Below are 24,112 nucleotides of genomic sequence, written 5' to 3' on the forward strand. Positions count from 1 at the left end.
CCGCTCTTGTTTACTGTATCTGAACAGGGTTTGCTCCGACGCTCAATGCACGCACGTACGCACGCACGGTCGCACGCACGCTTTTGTAAGCTTATTTTTCCGCGCACTCATGTAGAATTGACCACTGCTAAATGTTTGCATGTTGTAAATTGATGCAATTTGTTCACTATTTTGGCAATATTTCACGTGAAATTACAGCAGGGAACTACTCTGAATTTAGCGTGAGGCCAACGTAAATCGAAGCCTGTAAAAACTGAGTAATACAATCCTGTCATCACCTTGACCAATCCAAAGTTACCGTCTAGAGGACTGTTACAGTAGTCCTTGGCCAACCAGGTACGATCAGTGTGGGATACCATACAAGCTTTTATACCATACAAGGTATAAAAGCTCAATTTAGATTTACAGAGGTAATTTCTATTTTAGTTGTTTTTCCAAGGATGAATGCCCACATCAAAATGCAAGTAATTAATAATATATCTGCTTTTCATTTTACTAGTTGCTTTTTATTTCAATTTATTATCTGATAGCCAATTCATCCTATCAGACTCTTGGAGGAGTTCTACATGGAGGTTGGTGTATCCAAAACATCTTGGAGTTTCATGTCTTATATACACACATCTGCACAACCATCTTTGAATCTGGATCACCCCCTAACTTTGTTATCTAAGATATATTGGGTATGTGAATTCTTTTTTAAGTTAACATCTTAATGGAATCAGTTTTATTTATTAACCAATACCAAACCCTATGTCTTGGCAACCAGTTGAAATGGAATCATTTAAATATACAGGAATAATTCAAGGTTTCTGGCCCTTGCATATACTGATAAATGAAACATACCTCTCTAATTGCAAATCCTTCATATTCTATGAACCAGTACTGGAAACAACGAGTACTGTGGAATAAGACACCTCCTCACACCCCATGATAGAAAATCATCCAATATAGAAGTGATATTGTCTCAGATGCATATCAAATAATTAACTTAGTTAAATTTATAAATTGTCAGATGTTTAAGTATGTGACTTTTCTCCACTGTAATTTGCAAATACATTTACTCCAGAAACAACTCCAAAAATCTTACTCTTTATTTCCTTTACTTTAAAATAATCCATAGAGCTATCAAAATCCCTTCAATCTTCAAGAGATATGGAATAGCATTCTTTTAATCCTTATCCTCATGTATCCCCTTCTGTCCCTCCTGCCCCACTTTGCACATATTCTGAAATTTTAATATTATAGCAAGATTATAGATGTTTATATACAAAGTGTTCTTGATTTTTTCCTATAGTTGTCATTACAATAATGAGGTTCAAAGAGCCTCAAATAAATAACTCAGCCCAGTTAGAATCGTCATCACTCATGCAACAAAACACAAACATTCCCACTGTAACATTGTCTGGGAGTGCATTCCACAGCTCTGGGGCCTGGACAGAAAAACATCAGTCTCATTTTGCTTTAAAACAAAACAAGCTAGCTTGTAACAAGCTTTGTGATTGGTGCAACTAAGACAATTTTCAGAAAAGATAAGTACTAAGCACAGTTTTATAAGACAACAGAAACTCAGAAATGTGTGTTGATAATTGCCCCACAGTCTGTCACTATGCCATCAGACCTGGAAGCCATCTTCCCCACTGTGTCTGAAAATAAACTGTGAAATCTATTAATTTTACATCAAGCGAATAATGAAGTTCCAGAAAAGCCACATGGCAATGTGGATAATTATAGACCTACTGATACCAATTAAATCTGATTTGAGCCCTAGGGAAAAAGGAGGATCTGACAGACAAAAATTATATGTTGCACCAGGGAATAAGTACCCAGTACTTGAATATGCAGACTTTAGAAAGAGATAATACATATGAAACAGAATTCAGCACCACCAGCGAGTTGGACAGTGACACTTAACAGCTGTATAGACACCTATTGGGGAAATACAGAACTGCACTTTGAACTTCTACAGTGCAATGTGAAGTACTGTATATTCCATAGTAGGGTCAACACAGCAGGAGAAATTTAATGACAGGAAGCATATTAATTTGTTAAGCTTGTCTCTGTATAGCCTCTGATATGTCAGTTTGACTACGCCACACTGGGAATTGTGCCCGTGGAGGTTGTTTTAGTACTTTTCCAGTAGCTACTTTTTATCCCCACACATACATCTTCAAATAAATGAAACAAGCAGAGAATGAACTCAACAATGAAACATTCAGTTTATTACAATAATTTAAAAAACACAATAGCAAAGAAATATAGGAAATCTTCAAAAGCAATAAGAAATGCCAATGCACAATAGAATAATGAAAAGTCCCTTATCCACGAGGGGCGCTACCTCCTGAGTGCAGGTAAGAAGCCGATAATATGTGTCAGATATAATCAGACAAAAAAATTTCTTGTGGTGATTTCCCTTTATCACCTGGCATTTGATCCTGGCGTTATACCAAAGTGTCACTATTTGCAGCAGTACAATTTCAACCATCTTTTAAGCTTATCTGAGCCGTGAGTTGTCTAAGACAAATTTAAATTTCTAGTTATTGCTAGTGGTTTGCCTACTGCTGTGTCTTTCTGTCAAGGTTGCTGTGTATATGTAATACCTTGGTCTGAAGGGAGTGCCCTAACTCCTCTGGCAAAAGTGAATATGGTGGATTGCTGGTATGTGCATGGTGTATGGGCACATTTACCTGCAAGAGGGTACACACTTCTGCAGGCAGCATCCTGGTCCATGGCAGGGGAGGAGCATTAAAATTTGTGCCTCACATTTCATGAGCTGTTGAAATTGCCTGTAAAAAATAATAAAGCCTGTGTTATCACCACTTTCATGTCCTTGTGCATTGGTGTGCTGAGGGTGATCCTGTGAGGGACAAGGTGCAGGGAAGGTAATGAGTGAGAGCTAATGAAACTAGAAATTTTGTGGGTGAGTTCTTCTTCCTTTTTGATGAATACGAATGACATTGTACAAGACAAATCAGGTAACATGAAGGAAATGAGCTACACATCAGTACTTGCGCATCACGGTGAATGGTTACAAAAAAATGTAACACAAAAGCACTTTGACTTAGGTATTTCACTCTTATTCAAGCAGTTCCCAGGATGAATACCTACTTCTACTCAAGTAGTTTTTTTCTTAAGTAAGATTACTTCTACTTGGAGGTTTTACCAGAACTCTTTTCACCACTGAATTCCCAGCATTTCCACCACGTATTTTTGGACACAAGAGGGAGACAAATGCAACATGCTAACACAAGGGAAAAGTGCTCATCATGCAATGTAGCACGTGAATTATAAAACCAAAGCACAAAACTGTACAGTCATAGCCAAAATCGCACATCTTTTCATACATATGTACAGATATTGTTACAATAAGGTCAGACTATTATAATATCAAAACTGTGAATTGAAAAGGGTGGTAAGGGGAAGCTGAACAAAACTTCAAAGGAGACATGGATATATTATCACTCTAGGATACTTTTTCATCAGCATTACAGAGTACATATCTTGAGAAGGTGGGGTAGAATCCTGGGGTAGGCTAATATAACAGGTTGTGTACTGCTGTGTAAAACTGCTGAGCTTGTTTTGTATTTAAAAGACCTTAGTCTACAGGGGCTACAGTATGCCTGACCACTTTGCAGGCATACTGAATCCACTATCAGCCAAGTTCAGTCCAACCCCAACAGGAGCTTGCTTGCTGGATCCATGTGTTTCCCTGGCTATTCAATTACCAGTGATGGAGCCACTAAAGATGGCAGCAGAGGCATTTATTGTTGACCTAACTGCACAGTATAACCAGAGCACAGCACTGAGGTTATAATGACTCCAGCAAGCACATATAAAGAGGTGCTTCAGAAATACAGGTTCATTGCATAGAAGATTGCGTCTGAAGTTGACATGCCACTCACAAATCAATCTGCCAGAGCAGAGAGTGTGCCATATGAGATGAAAAAATACTTATGCAGGGATAAAACAGGGCATGTTCATAGAGTCACCACTCCAATTATGGCTGTGTGTCTAAAGCTTTTGTTGTTTTCTATACTCTGTGTATGTTGACAGTTGAACTAAGAAACAGGACAGCCACGACTCTGGAACAAAGAGTCTTCCTGAAGGTCAAAAGAAGCTGTTGTTTGACTGGACACACCCACCCATCCATCCACTCAACATAAACTCAAATATATTAAGAGTTGTGACACAAGCCTTCAGTCTTACTATGTACGTCACCTCAAAACAAAGACATTCCCTCCAAGTTGATGATTAGGCCATACACGACGGTCAAACAAAACTGATTGATGGATTCAAGCTTAAGTTATTGTTATTCATTTCATCAATACAAAAACAAGAAGCATTCATTCATGCAATGAATCCAATTGTCTTTTACTCTCTGTCATGTTCAGTCAGGTTAAAACATTGGACACACAAATACTTGCTTCCAACATATTCCTCCTGGTCATAATAGTTAAACTAAACTAAAAAAAATAAAAAACAGAAAATCTTTTTCCTGCAAACTAACTGGAACTAAACTGAATTTGAAATTAAAACTGAAAATAAAACAGAAATAAAAAAACTGATGGAAAATACAAAACCGTAATCACGTTGCCAATGTTAGCTACTTTATAACCTCTGCCACCTTGTTAGTCAGCCCTAGCTTATAGGTAACAGAGAGGGCAAAGGGCTACAAGGAAAGACACCACCAGGGTAATTATCAATCATTCCTTTTCCACCAGTCAATACTTTCATCTTCCTTGGCTGAAGCTTGCAGCTGATGCACACAAGAGGCTTCCCGATTGCTTAAATGCATAAGCCTCAGGATAACTGAAGATCAGAATGTCCATAGCTACATAGATAAAGGGTGTTTTAATACCAGGGAGAGTTATTAAGGGCACTGATTTCCTTCCTTCAATCAGCCACAGGCCCCAATGCTATCAAACTCAGTGAAAATTGAGATGTCTTCTCTCTTTTTGGATCATCACTCATCACCATGGGTAAACTGCCTTCAAATAATTCTGTCAATTGTTTGTCATAGTGTGTAAGAAGAACGGGAATCGGATGATCTGTACAGACTTCTACTGGCACAACACAAAAACAATTAAGGATGCACACCCACTGCCCCATAAAGCTGACTGCCTTGCTGCTCTTGGGGCACACATCTTTTTCAGTACCATGGACCTCTTCTATAATAGGCTTCTATAATGTCCTCTCCATGAGTCTGATAGATGTTATAGAGCCTTTACCTCTCCAGCTTCCATCCTGCATGTGATGCTAAGCATCTTTGCTGACCTCGGCTTTTCCAACCTGCTGTATTACCTGGGTGATTTTCTTGTCATTGCACCCTCTGTAAAGAGGCTCAGCGATGCCTTGAGGTCATGTTTGGCTGGCTGAGTGCAAACAATCTAAAGCTTGCACAGAGGAAGTGTTACTTCCTAAGCAAGTCTGCAAGGTTTCTGATGCTTCTGGTCCTAACGTCCTGAAAGCTCCCTTCACGGATGTCGTGAAGTCTGAAACATCAGTGGCAAAGGTGGACAGCACAGCAACTGAGCCTCCCTTGAATGATAATATGTCTTGTGAGTTGGATGAATGTGCTCACCATCGCACTTCAAGTCCAAGAGCAGCTCTCCACTAATGGCTGTGATTTCACTGATAATCACAGCTCATAAAGTCTTCAGATGGGGTCTCCGTCATGATATGAGGTTTCTGTGGGTACTCCTGGTGGTGCTGGTGACTCAGCTCTATCTTCCACTGGTTCTTACTGCTCACCTGTCACAGAATGGCCCAGCTGTAACCTGCACCCAAGCTAATTACCTACCACATTGCACCCAGTCCTCAACTCTCACACAAGCACACACTACACCAGTAGGTTTGGTAGAGTTTTACAGCCAGCGTGTAGATTGATTGAATCCATTTCAGTGCTCCTTTAAACTATTTTGGGTATAGATATTAAAGAGTGTCCCATAATTCCTGTGTAAATCAACTTTAATACTGAAAAAAAAATTTGATTGATGTCAGCAGCAATTAAGTAATGGCTTAATTAAGCCATTCTCAGCACCACCAGTAGTCCCCATAGGAACCTCATGTGCCGTAAAAAGGACCTATTTCATCTATAGCAAGCTCTGAGGTCTGACCAACCTCCTTTCTCTCTAATCCTTTTATTAGGCAGCTGATATTTCTGACTTATTCCACAGTGTGTGGTGTATCATGAGATTCATTTTTTCCCTCCACAGTATGCCCAGGTGTTTATGTACATGGTATTGTGTTGCTGAAGATGTGAGGTTTTCATGCAGCCAAGTTTTTTTTTATGTAATTTTTGAGGTAACTGAGCTCAAATGATCCTTTGGTTTTGGTTCATCTTTTATAATGTTCAACAAGTCACTACATGTTATTGGCTGCCGTGGAGTGTCTCACAGATAGGGGGTGGTGTTTAAATTCCCGGTTTGAGAGCTCACAATTCTTGACCCCTGTGTTCTTCAATTTAATCCATCACAATGCAGAGATTAGTTGCAAAGACACTCACTTGTTGTGCAGGAGGTGGTACAGGTTGCTGAAGGACAGGGACATGGTTCTTGTCACTGAGACAGAGACGTGGAGTCAGCAGTGCACCATGCCTCCCAGTAATTTTAATCTTTTCAAAATTTTTGGAGGGTGTTTTTGGTGCTAGGGAACTGGTTGCTGAAATACCATTGTCTTGCAATTTATGTTGCTGTTTATGTTGCTTGTCATCTTGTTATCTGTGTTTTTGTGTGGGAGTGTGGAGTGAGGACGTGGTCCCCTTAGCAAAACCACCCTCTGTCCCTGCCAAAATTAGCCTTTCTTTGGAGGTGGAAGTAGGGGCCCTGAGGGTTACCATATTAACACATACTAATATATTGCTGTGTGACTACCTAGATTTATTTAATTGCTAGGAGTATAGAGGAGTATTTACTGTGTGGCATCTGCTGTGTGTGTTTGTTTGTGTGAATGACATGCATAGCTGAAGGCGACAGGGACTGGGGGGAGAGGATGGCAAAGAGTTGAAGAGCATGGCGTAAGGCAGTGGGAATTGCCAGACAATTTTACCATCGTTAAATTTAGTTAATTTTGGTGGGATTAAGGCAAAGGATCCTAAGTAGGTTGGTTCTGTGTAGGTCTGGGTCCTCTAACTCATATCCATATCTATAATCAAAAATCAAAATACCTGCTTAGCGTCGTCCAATGATAACCCGACACACACTGAAATTTAAAATATCCTAAGGTCAGCTTAGAAAGGACAACTTTGTGCCCTTTCAAGTGGCTAATTATGCAAATACGCTGAGAACTTAAAATCCTGATCAAATGACCCCATGTTTGGCTCCCCGTGACATGAGCTGTACAAAATTATCCACCCCTTCTCCAAACTGCCAGTCACACACAGATACACTCCCACGTCAACTGCCATAATGGAAACCACGTCATTAATCTTAAGACTAGCCAAAAAATGAAATGTGTTATTTAAAGTATAGCCCACTTCAGCGACGCGAATCTGCTGATTGTAAATACAGTTTGATACAGTCGCTTGGTAGAATAACCTGCGTAATACACCGCAGTGCACCGACTGCCCCGAAATACACAAAGATATCGGTTTCGACTCTGGGAAATTACAGGGACATATTTTCTAACTGGAAGTACCTGGATATTTTCAAAATATATTAAGGAACATGTACCCGCACATTTATAATAACGCGTTTGTGTAGACGTAGATTAATTGTTGCATATTCTGAAACGTGCAGTTTCAATGCACGTAGGTTTACAGGGAGAGAGGGAGAAAGAGAGCGAGAGGGTGGAGGGAGAGAAAGAGCACTCCCCCAAAACTAGTATCAGATGAGAGTCAATCCATAGGATATTCCACATGGATCAGTAATCATCGTCCTTTTGCTGACACCGCATTGACTGAGGGGTAACCCTCCATAGACGCTTGCAAACAAAAACTACTTGTGATGACCCTCAAAAGTCCGGTATGCAACATGCCCGACGACCAAGAGAAAAAGGTATTCAATTTTGTGATTAATTTTTTTTGCACGGTTGTGTGTCATGAAAAATTAATCTGTAATTTGTTTTATAGTTATATTCGACTGGGCTTGGCAAATTTGTGCTAGGAAACTGATACGCTGAACATGATGAATGTACACTCATACAGACCGGTATTCCATACTGTGAGTAGTAGCAATGCGTGGTGTATCTGTTAGTCTCAGCTTTAACACGCGTTGATTACGGAAGCGATTGTGGAAATCCAGACTCGAACTGTGCTTACAGTATGAGCGAGATGGGTCATTGTTGCCTTACGTTCAATGGCTAAAAGACATGTGACTTTATTTACGGTTCTCAACCAAAAATTCATTCAGATTTGTTTATTACATATAATCAAAATAAAAGGAAAACCCCTTCTACGCATAGGTGTGTCAAAACTTTTGACTGGCACTGTATATCAGTACTGAACTGTGAATAAACATAAAATGAAATAAAAATCTAGTACATGTTCATTGACCTCTTGATGGAGCTTCATGAGGCAATGTATTAACACCATGCATTTCTTTTAGAAATTGCAGTTGCACCAAGCTATTTATTGCAGTAAGTGCATCTGTCCAAATAAATCCTTAACTTTTTGATATCCCTGGGATTAGCTTCCATGTTCATTTTACACACTGGATGCATAGGTTAAACTTGTCTGAATACAGTTTGGAATGGATAATTCACAGTACTGATCTGTGTTGACAGGGTCATACTAGAATCCTGGGTCTGACAGTGTGTTCAGCTGCCATTGGGGGAACTCTTCAGTATGGTTACAACATCGCCATCATCAACACACCTACTATTGTAAGATTGAACTCATGTAACAGTAACTGCATTCTTGCAGATCACTGAAGCAAATGGGGTGATGGGTGTCTATTCTTCCTATTTTCAGTACATTCAGAGGTTTATTAATGAGACATGCCGGGAGCGCTGGGGTGCAGAACTAGAGGTCTACCAGGTGACTCTAATATGGACCTTCATTGTATCCATATTCTCACTGGGTGGGCTGGTGGGTGCGCTGATTGCTGGTCCTATGGCTGTCCGTTTTGGAAGGTAATGTTCCATGCAGCACCAAACACTGCATTGCATATGAGCACAAACTGATCAGGGTAAATTTCTCCCTTAATGAAGAATTTGACTGTATCTCAAAACTTTTCTCCCCTGGTTTTTATAATTTCTTAGTGTAAGTTACATACTGTAGCTCCAGTTTATAATGTTCTGTTATTCACATCTCTCCCAACCTCTAGGAAGAAATCATTACTGGTGAACAATGTGTTTTTGATGCTAAGTTCTGTGCTGGCGGTGACGAGCAGAGCTGCCAGATCCTTTGAGATGATCATTGTGGCTCGTCTTCTTGTGGGGATCAATGCGGGTAAGCATTAGTATGCAATATTTACATACAATGCATCAGTGCTTTTGTGAAGTTGAAATGGAGACCAGCAATGCATGTGCCTCTTCATCAACCTTGAATGTTGTGCATTCTTTTAAAAACTTGAAGGAATGCTCAAATACACCTAGAGGAATGCTCAAATACACCTAAATGACATGATTTCCCCACAGATCTCTTTCGTGCTGGGTAGCTCACGTCCATTGATAAAGCAATGGCCAAAGCACTACATTACCATACCTCTTAACAAACTACTGCCATTGATAAAGCAATGGTCAAAGCACTACATTACCATACCTCTTAACAAACTACTGCCATTTGGAAATTCTGAAGTTAAACATACACCAAAGTGTGTGGGTAGAATTATAAATTTGTCACGTACATTTTGGGAATCATTAAACAGAGCACTCATAATGTCCTGGTCTATTACTGTGAAAAAAATCTATATTTCAACACAAAAGTAATATTTTCATTTTACATGTCAAGAATGTCTTGTCTGTCAGTTAAGAATGAACTTATGGGCAAACAGGTTTTGCACTTGGCTTGTTAGATTTCCAATGAGGTTCTACTTGGGCATCTTTCATGCCTAAACATTATTGTCAGTGACATGTCATTTTGCTGAAAACATGCATAATATTAGGAATGATGATGGTAATAGTTTCAGCCAAATATACTGGAAATTTATGACCACCCTATGCATGCATTACAATTATTCCCTGAAGCCACAACTATGGACTGGTTAGTGGTGCTTAGTGCATAATTTGAAGTCAGGCTACTTAAGCTACTTAAGCTACTTGTGGGGTTGTTAAGCTACTTCACCATAGTATATTCATTACTACAGTTCCAGATACTCAAACAGAAACATTTGAAGTCATGTCAGAACAGGCCATCTACAAAACTGCTAAACAATTAGAGATCAGACAGCATAAGGACAAAAGTGCTAATAAACCCGTATCTCTACAGGGGTCAGCATGAACATCCAACCCATGTATTTTGGAGAGAGTGCTCCGAAGCATTTGCGAGGTGCTGTTGCATTGTCCTCGGCCGTCTTCACAGCTTTCGGAGTGGTACTGGGACAAGTGGTGGGGCTCAGGTAAGCCAAGGAGGTGCATAAACAGATCAGAAGCCTTTCTCTCCAAGTCTCTTAACACACCCTCTGACTGTAGTGCTGTAAAAGGGGTGACAAATAAAGGGACTACCTACAGAGGCAGGCTGTATCCATGTCTAAGTGAAAATATTGTGGGTTTAATTCTCAGGTAATTATCTTTGAACAAGATGTTATGTATGAATTAATCCTTCACAAAAACAACTGTGTCAGTAGTTTATCAGCAAAATATGAACACTCTGAATGAGCTGAAGAAACCAGTATAATCAGAACATTCAGTTGGCTGTGATTTAGATTTAGACTTAGCTTGAACAGTGACATGCTGATTAAGGGAAAAAAAATCTCTCTCACTCCAACTTTTCGGAACAAGAATTAGTGGTGTTAAAAAACTTAGACACAGCAAGGAAATAGCAATCAAGCCTGCAGATGGAGGAGCAGCTATTGTAGTCATGGATACCAAACAATTCTGCACTAAAATAAGAACACAAGTTAGTGACACAAGCTTCTGCATACTTTTGAGATAATTAAGGAACTGAAATCCAAACCTGATAACTATCTGGATGTAACTTTGAAAAGTAACTGGAAAAGAAAATGTGGAATGAATTTCCTAAAAGTCAGGTGTCCAGTCAAAACCATTATGTCCTGTTGGGACAAAATCTAGATTAACCCACCAGGCCTATTATCACAGCCTGAGGGAGTGATATGTTGCACAGTATATTGATGCATTTCTTACAACCTGCTTTTAGTATATTACTGTGATATCTAGCTGACATGCAGGACTCTTTAAATTGCATGAAAAACATTGAAATTGCAGAAGTCCACCTTTTGCCTTCTCTAAATGTTACCAGTCTTTATTCAGTTACACTTCATTTGAACTGCACTGAGGCAATATCATCTTTTAAGAATGATCAGGTGTTTCGATCCACTCCTAAGTTCTTTCTAAAACTTTCGGAAATTTGCCTATACAATAACTTTTTAACATTCTATGGGGAGTTCTTCCTCCAAAAACGAGGGATTGCAATGGCGATGTTTTTTTCCCCAAGTTAAGTAAATTTGTTCTTAGGACTCTGGGAAAATAAATTCATTGAGAAGCATTTTTCCTGTTATTTTGTAATAAAGAAAACACTCGAGTAAATGAGGGTTTCAAAGTATACTGAAAGCAGGTAATTCCACACAGGTGTGGCATCTGATTTAATTGAGAAAGTAATGTCCCATCTTGCTGTTACCCTGGCTACCATGGCTAGAAGAAGCGATTTCAGTGACTTGATTGTTGGGGCATGTTTGTCAGGAGCTTCAGAGAGGAAGAGTGCTCAACTTGCTGATGTTTCCCAAGGAACAGTGGCTAACATGATGTTGGCATGGAAGTCTGAGGGAAAGACATTATCGACTAGGCAACCGTGGTCATAATAACATACTCATTGACTGTGATGTCTGTGCATTGGTTTGAGATGCATGACAAAACAGATGATGATATCTGAAATGGTTGACTGCAAATATCAGTCAAGGGCATGAGTAGGCAGTGGCTACTGGGCAGTGGAAAAAAAACCATACGGTCAGATGAGTCATCCTTCACCCTGTTCTTCACAAGCAGACAAGGCCATGAGTGACACATGCCAAAAGAAACCTACACTTGTTTTCAATGGTGAAGGGTTCTGATAATTCTTTAAATGTGAATCTTAGTTAAATATTGTAAATAGTCTTGACCCATACATCAACAAAGGCACTTGTAAAATGGTAGACCACTCTTTATTCCAATCATGCAGGGCTGAAAACACTGTCCTTTTTGCAAAAAGTTAACATCCAGGACAGTTTCTTCTGGTTTATAGAAACTGCAGTACAGAAGACAAGTCTGAATCAAGTTGTATCTCTATATATGTGGTGCGAACTAAATGTTCACTAAAATGCTGTTTAGCAGAAAATAAAGATACAATAAGAAATGGTAATTTGGATTATTCCATCACCAAATATTAAGATGAGATACATGTTAAATGCATGTATCCTCACATTTGAGCATGCTGTTTAAAGAATACTGAGATATGTTTATGTTAAAGTTTGATGAAATGCTTCTACACTTTATCAATGTCCCCAGTCATCACAGGTGTACCCACATCAGTGCTAAAAACAGCTATATAGCCTGATAGTAATTGTATATGCTTGTGGTTACTCTGCATGTATGTTCTGATGAAAGAGCTTGACTCTGGAAAGTGGCAACAACTGTTTTGCCATTTCAGTAGCCCTTAATAAAGTGTAATAGGAAATCACAGCTCTAATTTTTTATTTCTCAAAATTCAAGTTTGGCCATTGTTGATGATGATGATGATGATTTCCTGTACCCAGGGAAATTTTAGGTAGCGAGTCATGCTGGCCTTACCTTCTGGCCAGTAATGTTGTCCCAGGTCTTATTCAGCTGCTCACCCTTCCCTGGTTTCCTGAGAGCCCTCGTTACCTCCTCATTGACAAAGGGAACAAGGAGGCCTGCATCAAGGGTGAGGAGAAAGCCAGGATAAGCTCTGTTTAAGGGGCAGGTTTTAAACTTTGTTTTGAACTCAAGTATGCAATTTCTGCTTATATAACTACGTAAATGGACTATTACGTGGTCCACATGTGCATATTTGTGCATGCGTGCGCATGTGTGTGTGTATGTGTATGTGTGTGTGTGTGTGTGTGTGTGTGTGTCAGAGACAGCGAGATCTGAGTGTGATCCACATGTGTTCTGGTACAGCCTTGACTCAGCTACGGGGTTGTGATGTCCTGCACAGCGAGATGGAGGAGATCCTGCAGGAGCAGGCTGCAGCCTCAGGGATAAGGGCCAAGAGACCATGGGAGCTGTTTACAGACCGCAGCATGCGCTGGCAGCTGCTGTCAATCATGGTCATCAGTTCTGCCATGCAGCTCTGCGGGAATGACGCTGTGAGTGAAGTCGGTGGGGGGCATGATCAGAGGTGGTACTTGAAAGCATGGATGTAAAACAGCATAATTGTCTTTATGATGATCATGGGGTGACACTGATGCTTACATCATCCAATCAATCCCATGTCAGAGTAACCATACAGAGACATTCATTTGGCATTGTATCAAGCAATGCTGTGATGAGAGTTCTTTGACTGCTGTCAGTAGTGGATTTCAAAACTGTCCCCAAATGAACCACCTATTGATGGCTAGCTAGAATGAGCTAGAAACCTAATCTCTGCCATTCATCCACTGCTTAGCAACCCTGCGCATAGAACCTATTTTCTGGTTTCTTTCATCATCAGTGAACATCACAGGATACAGTTCATTTAATGATAGCAAACTAACGTCAGGTATGTAGCTACTTTCTAGGGGTTCACAGGATGCAGGGATTTTTTTGTGCATTTGTGGCCATGCTCTCGCTTTCTTTCACCCTCTTACTCTTGTTCGGCCCTCACTGTGGATGCAGAGGACTTTTAATAGCTGACACCTTTAATAGCTGACACCACAATTTTTACATGCTCAGTAGAAATCTGTGTTGAGCTAAAAGCTAATAGTTCCAGTGGGAACAGAAGCTATTTAACAGTATACCCACTTTTAACCAGTTGTTACAGTATTACACAGAAGCCTGGAGATGAATGACAGAGGCAAGTGAGATTGGGCTGAAAACACATGGTTGTGGTGGTCAGGATGTCCCCAGCCTGGCTCATGCTCTTAAAGCGATACCTAAATGGAAAAGTTGGATCACGCTGCCAAGAGGAATACAAGAGTGACAGTTTTAGGCATGTGCTTTTGTGAGATTTTCAGAAGATTTCTGTTTCATTAATACCACTCCAAAATTCACACAAAACAATACATTAAATACGTCCTGGATCTGCATACGGTGGGAATGGATATATACATGGGTATTCAAATCCAGGATGATCTGCACACTTTCTATTCCATGTAGCTGATCTTTTAGTAATATGGTAACTTCATTTCCCAGGCTGCTTAAAAGTAATTAAACCTACCTTAAAAGGAATTATTCCAAATCTTTGGCAGCCGCAGCATGGGGGACATTGTCATTATAAATTAACAAAAGTGTTCAGCTAAAAATTTTATGTAAGCTAATGTAATTAATGATAAAACTGATGTAAGCTTTCTTCTTTGTTTTCTTATTTCTTACTTTTTTGCCTTAAAGATATATTTCTATGCAACTTACATATTCCAAGAGGCGGGGATTTCACTGGATAAAATCCAGTATGTCACCATTGGCACAGGCAGCTGTGAATTTACGGCCTCAATACTGTCTGTGAGTATTTGACTAATCTACTTACCCAAGCACATTTTTATGTTATGTAAGTACCACAAAATCCTTCTTAGCTCTCCAAGGTACTGTATGTTAATCTTTAATCTGAAATTGTAAAATGGTGCTGCTTAAAGAAAATCCACATTATTTCTGAATTCCAGGAGCAGTCACATTATTTCTGAATTCCAGGAGCAATCCAATTTTCACTTAGCACTAACAGTAATGAGTCAATTCTTTGTAGCCATTGAAATGATCCTGTCCAACACTCAGAACCTGTTGATCGAGCGGCTGGGCAGGAAAATGTTGCTGATGGGTGGATACATTCTCATGGCTGGCTGGGCAGTGGTCTTCATGGTGGCTCTGTCATTACAAGTATGGTTATTTTATATAATTATATAACCATATTTTATAATTTCATATTTTATTTATATGTTTTATAACTTAGAATGGAGGAATGAATTGGTTAAATGACACATACCTCCCCCCTCTCTATATATTTAAGAGATAAGAGATAAGATATATTTACACAATTCCCTCCATAATTTTAATTAACATATAATAGAAAAAATGTACATTTTTTAATAATTTTTTCTTCTTGATTGACAGTTTTCCTGATCTTAATGGCATTGCACAAATCAAGATTGTGTTGTTTACAAATGCATATTATTCCAGAAAATGGGTTTATAGTTTCACTCCTGTTTAGATAGTGTTTTGCAGACCCTCTTCTGGTATTATTTACTCTAACACGTCAAGCAGAAACTGAATCTGTGAAGTGATGGTAAAAACGTAGGAATGCATTCTATTCATGAAAAATATTCTCATAGTCATTTTTACTTACATATTTCCAGGTGTGAAACAGTATTAACTTGAGCAGAGTTCATTCAAGCACAGGACATGGTGGAGATCTTTTATGAAGCTCCTCTACAGCTACCCTCTGTTTTCTGTCTGATTAAAAACAGCACACAGCGCCGTGGATCCCGTACCTGAGTATGGTCTGCATCTTTGCCTATATACTGAGCTTTGGAATGGGACCGGGTGAGTCATTGATTTTGAATCATTATAACTAAACTTGTTTTTTGTGTTTGCTGCAGCATTTTCAAGGTGCTCATTGCTGACTTAAAAAGGTTATGTATTAGAAATTGACCAATATGAATTTTTCAAAAGGCCAGTACCAATACTGATAATGATAATAGGTCAATAGCAAGTCAGTACATTTTAAAAAATTCTAAACTCTTGATGGTCCTCATGTTTACCTGAAATCCTGCCATCAACCACATCTATGCAGTATGTACTTTGAGTTATGTTAGTTGGCTTCGTTTAAGAGTAGTGCAAAAAGGCAGAAATCGCCTTTTCTTCCTACTTACCTTGACGAAACTGCTGGGTCATGCTCTAGATTGATATTTTCAGTCAACTGACTGAGATGTTTTGCTTTGCATCTCAAACCAATGCATGCATCAAAGAATATGAACTTTAGATCACATTTGCACCTAGTTGATGATGTCTCTCAATCAGACTGCCAATGTCACCACTGTTCCTCCTGATACATCAGCAAGTTGAGTAGTCCTCATCATGGAAGCTCCTGCCAGACATTCCCCAACAGTTTTTAATTGATTAATTAACTCAGGAATGACACCTGTGTGGAAGCACCTGCTTTCGATATATACTTGGTTTTTCTCATTTACTGAAGTGTTTCCTTTATTTTGGTAGTTATCTGTGTAAATAGGGATACCATAGGGTACCTTCTTCATGCAATAATCTTCACAGGTCTGGTTAGGACTGTTGGAGTGGTTGACCTCTAATCTTATATATGCAGTTCTCTTGAATAGCAATGAAGTAATTGTGAAGCAATAGTGAAGCAATTGCTTCACAGACAAGGCTCATCTGACTGTGTTTGTTCCCTAGCTGGAGTGACAGGAGTCCTACCCACTGAGATATTTAATCAAATGGCCCGCCCCGCTGCCTACATGATTGCTGGTTCCCTGATGTGGATCAACCTCTTCTTTGTGGGGATGGTCTTCCCCTTCCTTGTGGTGAGAGTGTGTCTCAAATAATTTTGACAAGATTTTATCTATTTTGGTGAACATTTGCAAACATTTTTAGAGACACCCAAGAACCCAGTGGAAATAAAGACAATGATAGCCATAAAACATTTAGTACACCAAACAACAATCATTCAACATACCTGTCAGTCAGTTCCCTTTTTCTTTACTGGTGGAAGAGAAGAGGGAAAATGAATGATACACACTACTATGTAACACAGGGGACTTGTTAACTGCCTACTTAGCTAGCTACCATTCATTTCCAGGGAGTTACCTGCTACTGCCTTGTTCAAGGCATCCATGAAAATTAGGTTGGATTTTTGACATGCGGATTTTTCTCCACCACATGACCTGTAGGACCTTGAACCTGTGTTGGTGCAACCTCATCAGTGTAAAACCACAAACTGACACAGATAAGAGACAACAATTTACAACTGCTGATTCCAAGAAGACAGGTGCACGAAGGAGAAAAGAGTAAAATAAGACTAACTGAGATGACTAAGGTTATCACAACAGGATAATTGTTTAACAATTTGCTTTAAAATGAGATTATACCAAACACTTGCTGAGGATTGAAATACATGCAAGAAAACAAGTGGAAAAAAACTCTGGACAGTAGTGATGGTTACTGTTTACAGTGTCAAAAGCATTTGCCAAAAATTCAAAATAAGTTGCTGTTAAACTGGGAGTGAAGGGGCTCTTTTGGATTCCATCTAGGTAACATTACATGTCAGATATCGCTATGGGCAGCATTTCAGACAAAGCAAAGCAGCTACATCACAGGAATGGCTATATGGAATGACAATAATGATCATAAAATTCAAAACATAGTTTGAATTGATGCCTGAGTCGTCCAAACATTTGTATTTTGAATATTCAACACAGCTGGCACATGTTACAATATGACAGTAATATCAGATGATTGAATCCTCAGGTGTCGTGTTCACATGGCACAATGGAGAAATGTGCCTAAAGGGTTCTGAGGACATCATACTTGTCCTGAAACACCTGCTTGCTACGTTAAGCCATTTTTAACATTTAATCCCCCTCTCCCGATATTTCCCAATAGTCTTCTTAAATGTACCATGCGAACGGTTGATTGAAACTCATCTCAGCTGATTCAGTCTGAAAGCAACACCAGCCACTTTGTTATCATTTTGTTTTATTTGAAAGCAGTACTCACATTTCACAAACACTACTCCTTTTTGATGTCAATGTTTGTCCACCTTTATATGAACATGTTGGTCATTGATTGACACATGACAGTCACATTGTAAATCACTTCTCATGTCATTTGCAAACTAGCTTAATATCAATCAGGCAGGTCACATAGGTTGTATGCAGTGATACATACAAATGATGTTGCAAGAGGAGATACACAGAAATGTGATCACAAGAGGAGATACTTGCAATATAAGTGGTGATATATGGAAATGTGAGTTTTGAGAAAGGAAGTGAATGGTCCAGCCTTATTTGAATGTATCACCATGTACATTGAATGTGTATCTTGCAATCTCATTTGCATGTGTCTAATTTGCAACCTCGTTTACATATATGACCAATTATGTTGCATGTGTCTCCTCTTGTGTTCTCATTTGCATATGTCACATCATGCAACCTTGGTTAGGAGATCTGTTTTGCTTTATGCTCAGTGGTGAAAGTTGTTGATACTGAGCTCTGTTGATTGCTCACAAATAAGGTTATATAATAACAACCTCACATTTTGTCCATTTCCCTTACTGATTGCAATATATCTCCCCTGTATATCAACCACCAAGCTTTGATCACAGTTAATTTTCAGTGAAAAACTAAAACAAAATGGTTTCATTTCAGTTGTATGGCATAACTGGAAAAATATCTGCAGATGGAGCTTAACTAGTTGATACCCAGAGGAGATATACATTGCTATAAAAATGTGAATTGTTATCAGTAACCACGTTATGGTTGCATCCCAGTACAGAAAGGTTGATATCAGGAACACTAAACCTTGACATCGAGACAAGCTATTGAGGAGACCAAGCAACCACATTATTAATGTAAAACATAAGGTTCTTGGTATTGGATGTTACTTGTGTGAAATCAGCTGAACTTGGTATCAGTCAGTATCAACAACAACATTAAATCTAGCTGTGTTTGCAAGGTCAGAGACACGTCTTTTCATGAAATCTCATTTGCATGTGTCTCCATTTAAAAGCTATGTGACCTGTTTTTTTTATATCAAACTATTGCAAATGACAAAAGAAGTGATTGGCAATGTGACTGTGTTGTGTCAATGACCAACATTCTGATATTGTCAGGCAGCACAGGTTAGGACACAGTCGCAGACCCAAAAAACGCGAGGGCAGAGAAACGCACGGCAGAATCAAAAACGAGTATACAGGCAGGGTCAAAACCAGAGAGGCAGTCCGAGGGCAATTCCAAAACGGGAAAGTCAGAACAGGCAGGGTCGGAAAACGGGAAGGCACGATCAGGCAAACAAAGCAAAGCGGCAGGCAAAACGGAGTCGGAAACAGGCGGGTCGAAAATCACAAAAAGCGAGCAAAGAAAACGCGGGGACGAAACAGGCAAAAAACACTGAGACGAACTAGCAATGACTGAACAGCGAGCAGGGCATATAAAGGGACAGACCGACGAGGGGATGAGATGCAGGTGCGCAGGTAATCAGGCGGAGACGGGGCGGAGAGAAGGGCCGGGCAGAAACAAGGGAAAAAGGAAAAAAAACCAAAAGCGCAGGGCTAGGAGGCGGGAGTACTGACAGATATTAAGCAATAAAAACATTGACATCAAAGAGAAGTAATGTTGCTTTGTGAAACGTCTTCCTTTCAAATGAAATGATATTGATAACAAGGCAATTGGTGTTCCTTTCAAACCAAACTGTCATGTGATTGACAGGAAACAAGCTGCAATCACCTGTTCACCTGGTGCGTTCCACAAAGAAGAGGATTAAATGTTAAAACAGCTTGCCATATACTTAGTTTCTCATGCCACATGGGTATTAAAAGAAATTTAAGCCATTCAAAATTGTAGGGTTCCATTTACCGCATACCAATTGTGGAAGTGGACAAGCAGTGAAGGATAGCATCTGGTCTTTAGTGATTTGGGTTCAGGATTAATCAAGTGTTATTCCACCTTTAATCTATCTGACTCCAATTAGTACTATTCACTCAGATATCTTTCTTTTAACAGTTATTTGTAGAATGTAGAATATGTAGTGTGGCTCTATCTGAGAAGAGACAAGAGGGCTATACACAAATGGTGTGTAGGCAGTCATGCAAACAAATCTCCTCAAACTATCCAATTTTCCCCTTATATACCCAAATTTTAATGGAAATAATGAGACAAGAGACTGGAGGAACCATGTCATCAATCATAGCACAATACAATAACGAAACAACAAAAAACACACATTCTTCCTGTTATCTTGTAAGCGCAACACATCAAACCACACCAGATGGGTGTGGAATATAAATGTAATTTTCATTCCCCACCATTCACCCTTGAACAGTGTTCCAAGATCTTTATTATATGCCCACTGTACCAACACAGTAATAACACCAGCTTGTAGCTCATGAAACTAGCTTTTCAGTGACACCAAGCATGGCTATGAGGATGATCAGATTCAGTTATTTTATCATGAGGTCCGCACAGTCTTTAGTGCAGCTGCCATTTGTGACCTGCTCACCAGAGGCTGTGGATGAGGATTTGTGTGCGGTGGCAACTGAAATAACGGTACTGTTCCTTTATTTCTTCCTGCTGTCCTCCTGCCAGTACAGTGAGGAACAATTGCATTCTTTTGGGCGGTCAGGCAGCAGATGTGATCCTGTAAGCCAACCTACAAAATTGGGCTGGAGTTAGCCAGTGCAGTGTTGTTTTTGCTACTTTTCCAGAGTTTGCTACTGGAGCAAAATCCAACATGTAAATGAAACTTCAGGCCTCATCAGCATATGCTTTTCATTGCCTACCTTTCCTGTATGATTTTAGTAGTATTTGTATGCATCTGAGTACAAACGAGTATTCACAAGTTAGATTGTCCCAATACTTCTAGCTAGGGTTTCAGTTTCTAGTGTTCTTTCACACAGATGCTGTTTTTGTGCATTAATATTGTAAACATTAAAGAATTACGTTTTCTCGTAAAATAAAGTCTTTCTACGCTACAACGCAGACTGCAGTCCTGTGACAGTATATCCTGAAAACAATGGTGCTGGGCTGCAGTAAAAGCACAGAAGCACTACATAAGACAAAAGCTTTCAGTTTTACTTTGATTAGAGGGTGTTCTCCAGAGTACATTGAATTCCCTTTCATTATTATACTCTCTTTTGTGTTTTTTTCTCTATAGCACAATGTATGTGTGTCTATGTTCTGAATAGTGCTTCTGTCTCAATAAGCCATTTAAAATCTTCTAACAATGTTTCAGATTTCGCATATATGGCTTCCTTGTATATTGCAGTTGATAAATATGATGGATTCATAGGTCAGTCTGTCCAAATAGGTAATATTTGAAGCATTTAGTATCACATTTGGCATGCAAATAAGTACTTTTATTTTGACATATTTCGTACAAAAATGTTAACCTCCTGTTTGTTGCTGGCTTGCTGGTCAGGTGTCCCACTCTGAATTAGAAATAGGTCTGGGACATCATCAACAAGTGAGATTATTATAATAATATTGTTATTCTCAAAATAGGTTGAATTATGATTTCTTTATATGGGTAGAAGGAATGACCTGATTTGCAGGGATCACAAGGAATCACAGTTGGAAGACAACTAATAAAACTTCCACATACTTCTAGCTAAGAAGAGAGAGGATTGTTGCAGTGTAAGAGACTAAGGTCCCCCTATCTGAATCATCCTACTGTGAATTTTTTTTGTCTAGCTACCTAGACTTCTTACCTTGCTGTAGCTACTTTGGTTAAGAGCATCTGCCAAGCAGCAAACGCAAATGCAATAGCAACAATAATAATCACCCTATTAATCTTCATTTTCATTGTAATGTCATAAAGTTCCACGCTTTTGTTCTTTGTTGTACATCATTGAGCCCAACATTAATGAAATAAGGTCAAAGTTCGGTACAGTCCTTGTATCTAGTTTATTGTATTGCTCTTGTGTGTTCGGCCAGCTGCATACTTGTCGTCTTGGCCCTGTGTTTGCCACTGATGCTTGTTCATGTGTGGATGGTGGTGTCCATGTTTGGGTAACGTTTGGTGTCATTTTGTTGGATGCAGTTTTTGCTTGAGCATCTGCTACGTATCTAAATGTCAAGGGAGACGTTGTCTCATTGAATTGTATGTTTTTCAGAGTGGATTTGGACAGTTTTGCTTCATTCCCTTCTGTGCCGTTTGCCTCCTCTCATCCCTCTTCATTGGCCTTGTGCTGCCCGAGACAAAAGGGAAGACCCTCCCAGCCATCGCCAGCGAATACGACAAGCTCAATTTCCGAGGCCAGGAGAAGCAGTGTTCGGGCACAGCTCAGACCCAGTACCAGTTGGGTAAAGTCTTGCACTCCACTGCAATGTAGGTCTTATTCAGTTTCCTGCGTGCTTGACAACCTGAAGAGAGGGCAGCTCTGCCCACTGCCAGCAATTGCTGTTTTGTATGCTGCGGTATCTGTGGTCTCAATTTGGTTTAATCAAGCTGTGATTTCACTATATAAATTAAAAATAAGAAATTTATGAACCCCCCCATCCTTACAATGAGCCTACCCCCAGCAGGCATGCACTAGAAAAAAGAGATACATGCAATAATGATTAGACTCATCAAGCATGAACGTTACAGTGATGCAGTCTTTGCACAAGGAGCTGCGTAATAGCTTTTTAGAGGTCTAATTACTACCTCTCTCCATTGAAAAGGCTTTGTTATTAAGCTTGTTTATTTATTAAATTATCTATTACCAAAAATGTGTAAAAAATGAAGACAATCTGAAATATTCATGTATTGTGCATGTACATTTTATTTTTAATAACATAATTCATATATATTTCTGCTTAAATAAATATGAAATGTCATTTAACATTGTCTCAGTTGTGACCTTCTCTGTAGAAGTAGAGAAAATTGTAAATCTTTGTTTGCAGGTTCTGATTGTTATTATTTGTAGTAGTAGTACCAGCAGAAATATGTTGATGATTTTATTCAGTGTGTCTGTGGAAGGGAAAAAGAGGTTTTTAGGCCTAGGACCATCATTTCAGCTTTTTTTTTTAATTTAGAAGCAAAAGGTCTGAATATATCCAAAGGTGCCACTACTGATGATGATGATGATTATAATGGTGTGGTGTTTAATGTCAGACTAAGGCCAAGTACCAACACTTTCATAATGTAGAGGTACCTTTAACCCAGATCAGAAGGGGCATGGCCACTTGCTCTTTAGCTTTGATATACCCTCAGCTCCAGATATCCCTTCACATAAAAAAGAACAGCTATTTATTGCCACCTTACCTCTAAATGTTCCTCAGTTTCCCAGGAGAGAAGGTACTCTGGCTGCCATCTCACACAGCCATGTACTGATCTTAGGGTATTTGTTGGTTTGGTGACCTCCTCTGTTCCTCCTATGTTCATCACTGTTCCGGGGGGTTGTTTCTCTTCAAGCGTTCAATATGAATTTTGATTTGATTCAAAAATGATATACTGTACACTGCAAATTACTGTACCATCATGCAAAACATCAGCAAAGCTCACAGGGTGCTGCTTGATGGTGATCGGGGCTACAGGGAGGTTGATCTTATTGAAGCATTCACCTCTATTACTTGCATTGCAGAGGAGTGGTTATTTGAGATGGTTGTTTGCAGTTTGCAGCTGATGCTGTTAATGTGCCTGTCATCTTGTTGAATGGTATTCTGAAGGTGTCAGGTCAGGTGCTACACAACAGATGGTACACAAATGGGAAGGCTTCATCATGCCAAGACTTTCATCAGCTCTAGTTTTGCAAATCTTTTCAGAATTCTAAATTGTATAAATCGGAATTTATTTATTGCACTATTGTTAAACGTCTCTGAACAACCAAGTATATTCATGCTTTCTTTCAAACCTAAATATTCACAGATGATTAAGTGGCTCAAATGGTAAGCCCTGGGTAATGAGACAGATAATGAGGATTTGGTTCAACACAATGATCTGGAGAAGTCATAGTTTTAAAATGAATGTATTCATCAGTGAGAACTAAGATATGGTACCTGATCAGCTGTAATTGCTGCTGCACATACAGACTTAACTGTCTTGGTAGCAAAATCAGCTGTCAAACATTATCATCATCCAATCTTTTGGATTTTTTATGCTGTTTCCTACCAAGAGGAGCAGTACTAATAGCCACTAACTGAACAGCATTTCCACACACCTGCTCATT

General features: G+C 39.3%; 1 protein-coding gene across 1 annotated transcript; it reads left to right on the forward strand.

The window, feature by feature from the left end:
- Positions 1 to 7,524: 7,524 nt before the first annotated feature.
- On the forward strand, positions 7,525 to 22,565 carry slc2a11a (solute carrier family 2 member 11a). The gene is made up of 12 exons (XM_036526923.1): positions 7,525 to 7,991; positions 8,719 to 8,817; positions 8,906 to 9,066; positions 9,261 to 9,385; positions 10,364 to 10,493; positions 12,843 to 12,991; positions 13,228 to 13,415; positions 14,635 to 14,745; positions 15,013 to 15,114; positions 15,702 to 15,777; positions 16,645 to 16,772; positions 22,076 to 22,565. The coding sequence occupies exons 1-12, from the start codon at positions 7,941 to 7,943 to the stop codon at positions 22,292 to 22,294; spliced, it is 1,539 nt and encodes a 512-aa protein (XP_036382816.1). The 5' UTR covers positions 7,525 to 7,940; the 3' UTR covers positions 22,295 to 22,565.
- The last annotated feature ends 1,547 nt before the right edge of the window (positions 22,566 to 24,112 follow it).

The sequence above is a fragment of the Megalops cyprinoides genome, chromosome 4, assembly GCF_013368585.1.
Source record: "Megalops cyprinoides isolate fMegCyp1 chromosome 4, fMegCyp1.pri, whole genome shotgun sequence".
Lineage (NCBI taxonomy): Eukaryota > Metazoa > Chordata > Actinopteri > Elopiformes > Megalopidae > Megalops > Megalops cyprinoides.

Excerpts from the sequence above, each read along its gene's own strand:
- slc2a11a (XM_036526923.1), top strand. The coding sequence starts at position 7,941 with ATGACCCTCAAAAGTCCGGTATGCAACATGCCCGACGACCAAGAGAAA. Across the intron at positions 9,386-10,363 it reads TCTTGTGGGGATCAATGCGG|GGGTCAGCATGAACATCCAA; the intron begins GTAAGCATTAGT and ends GTATCTCTACAG. Across the intron at positions 14,746-15,012 it reads TTACGGCCTCAATACTGTCT|AACCTGTTGATCGAGCGGCT; the intron begins GTGAGTATTTGA and ends TCCAACACTCAG.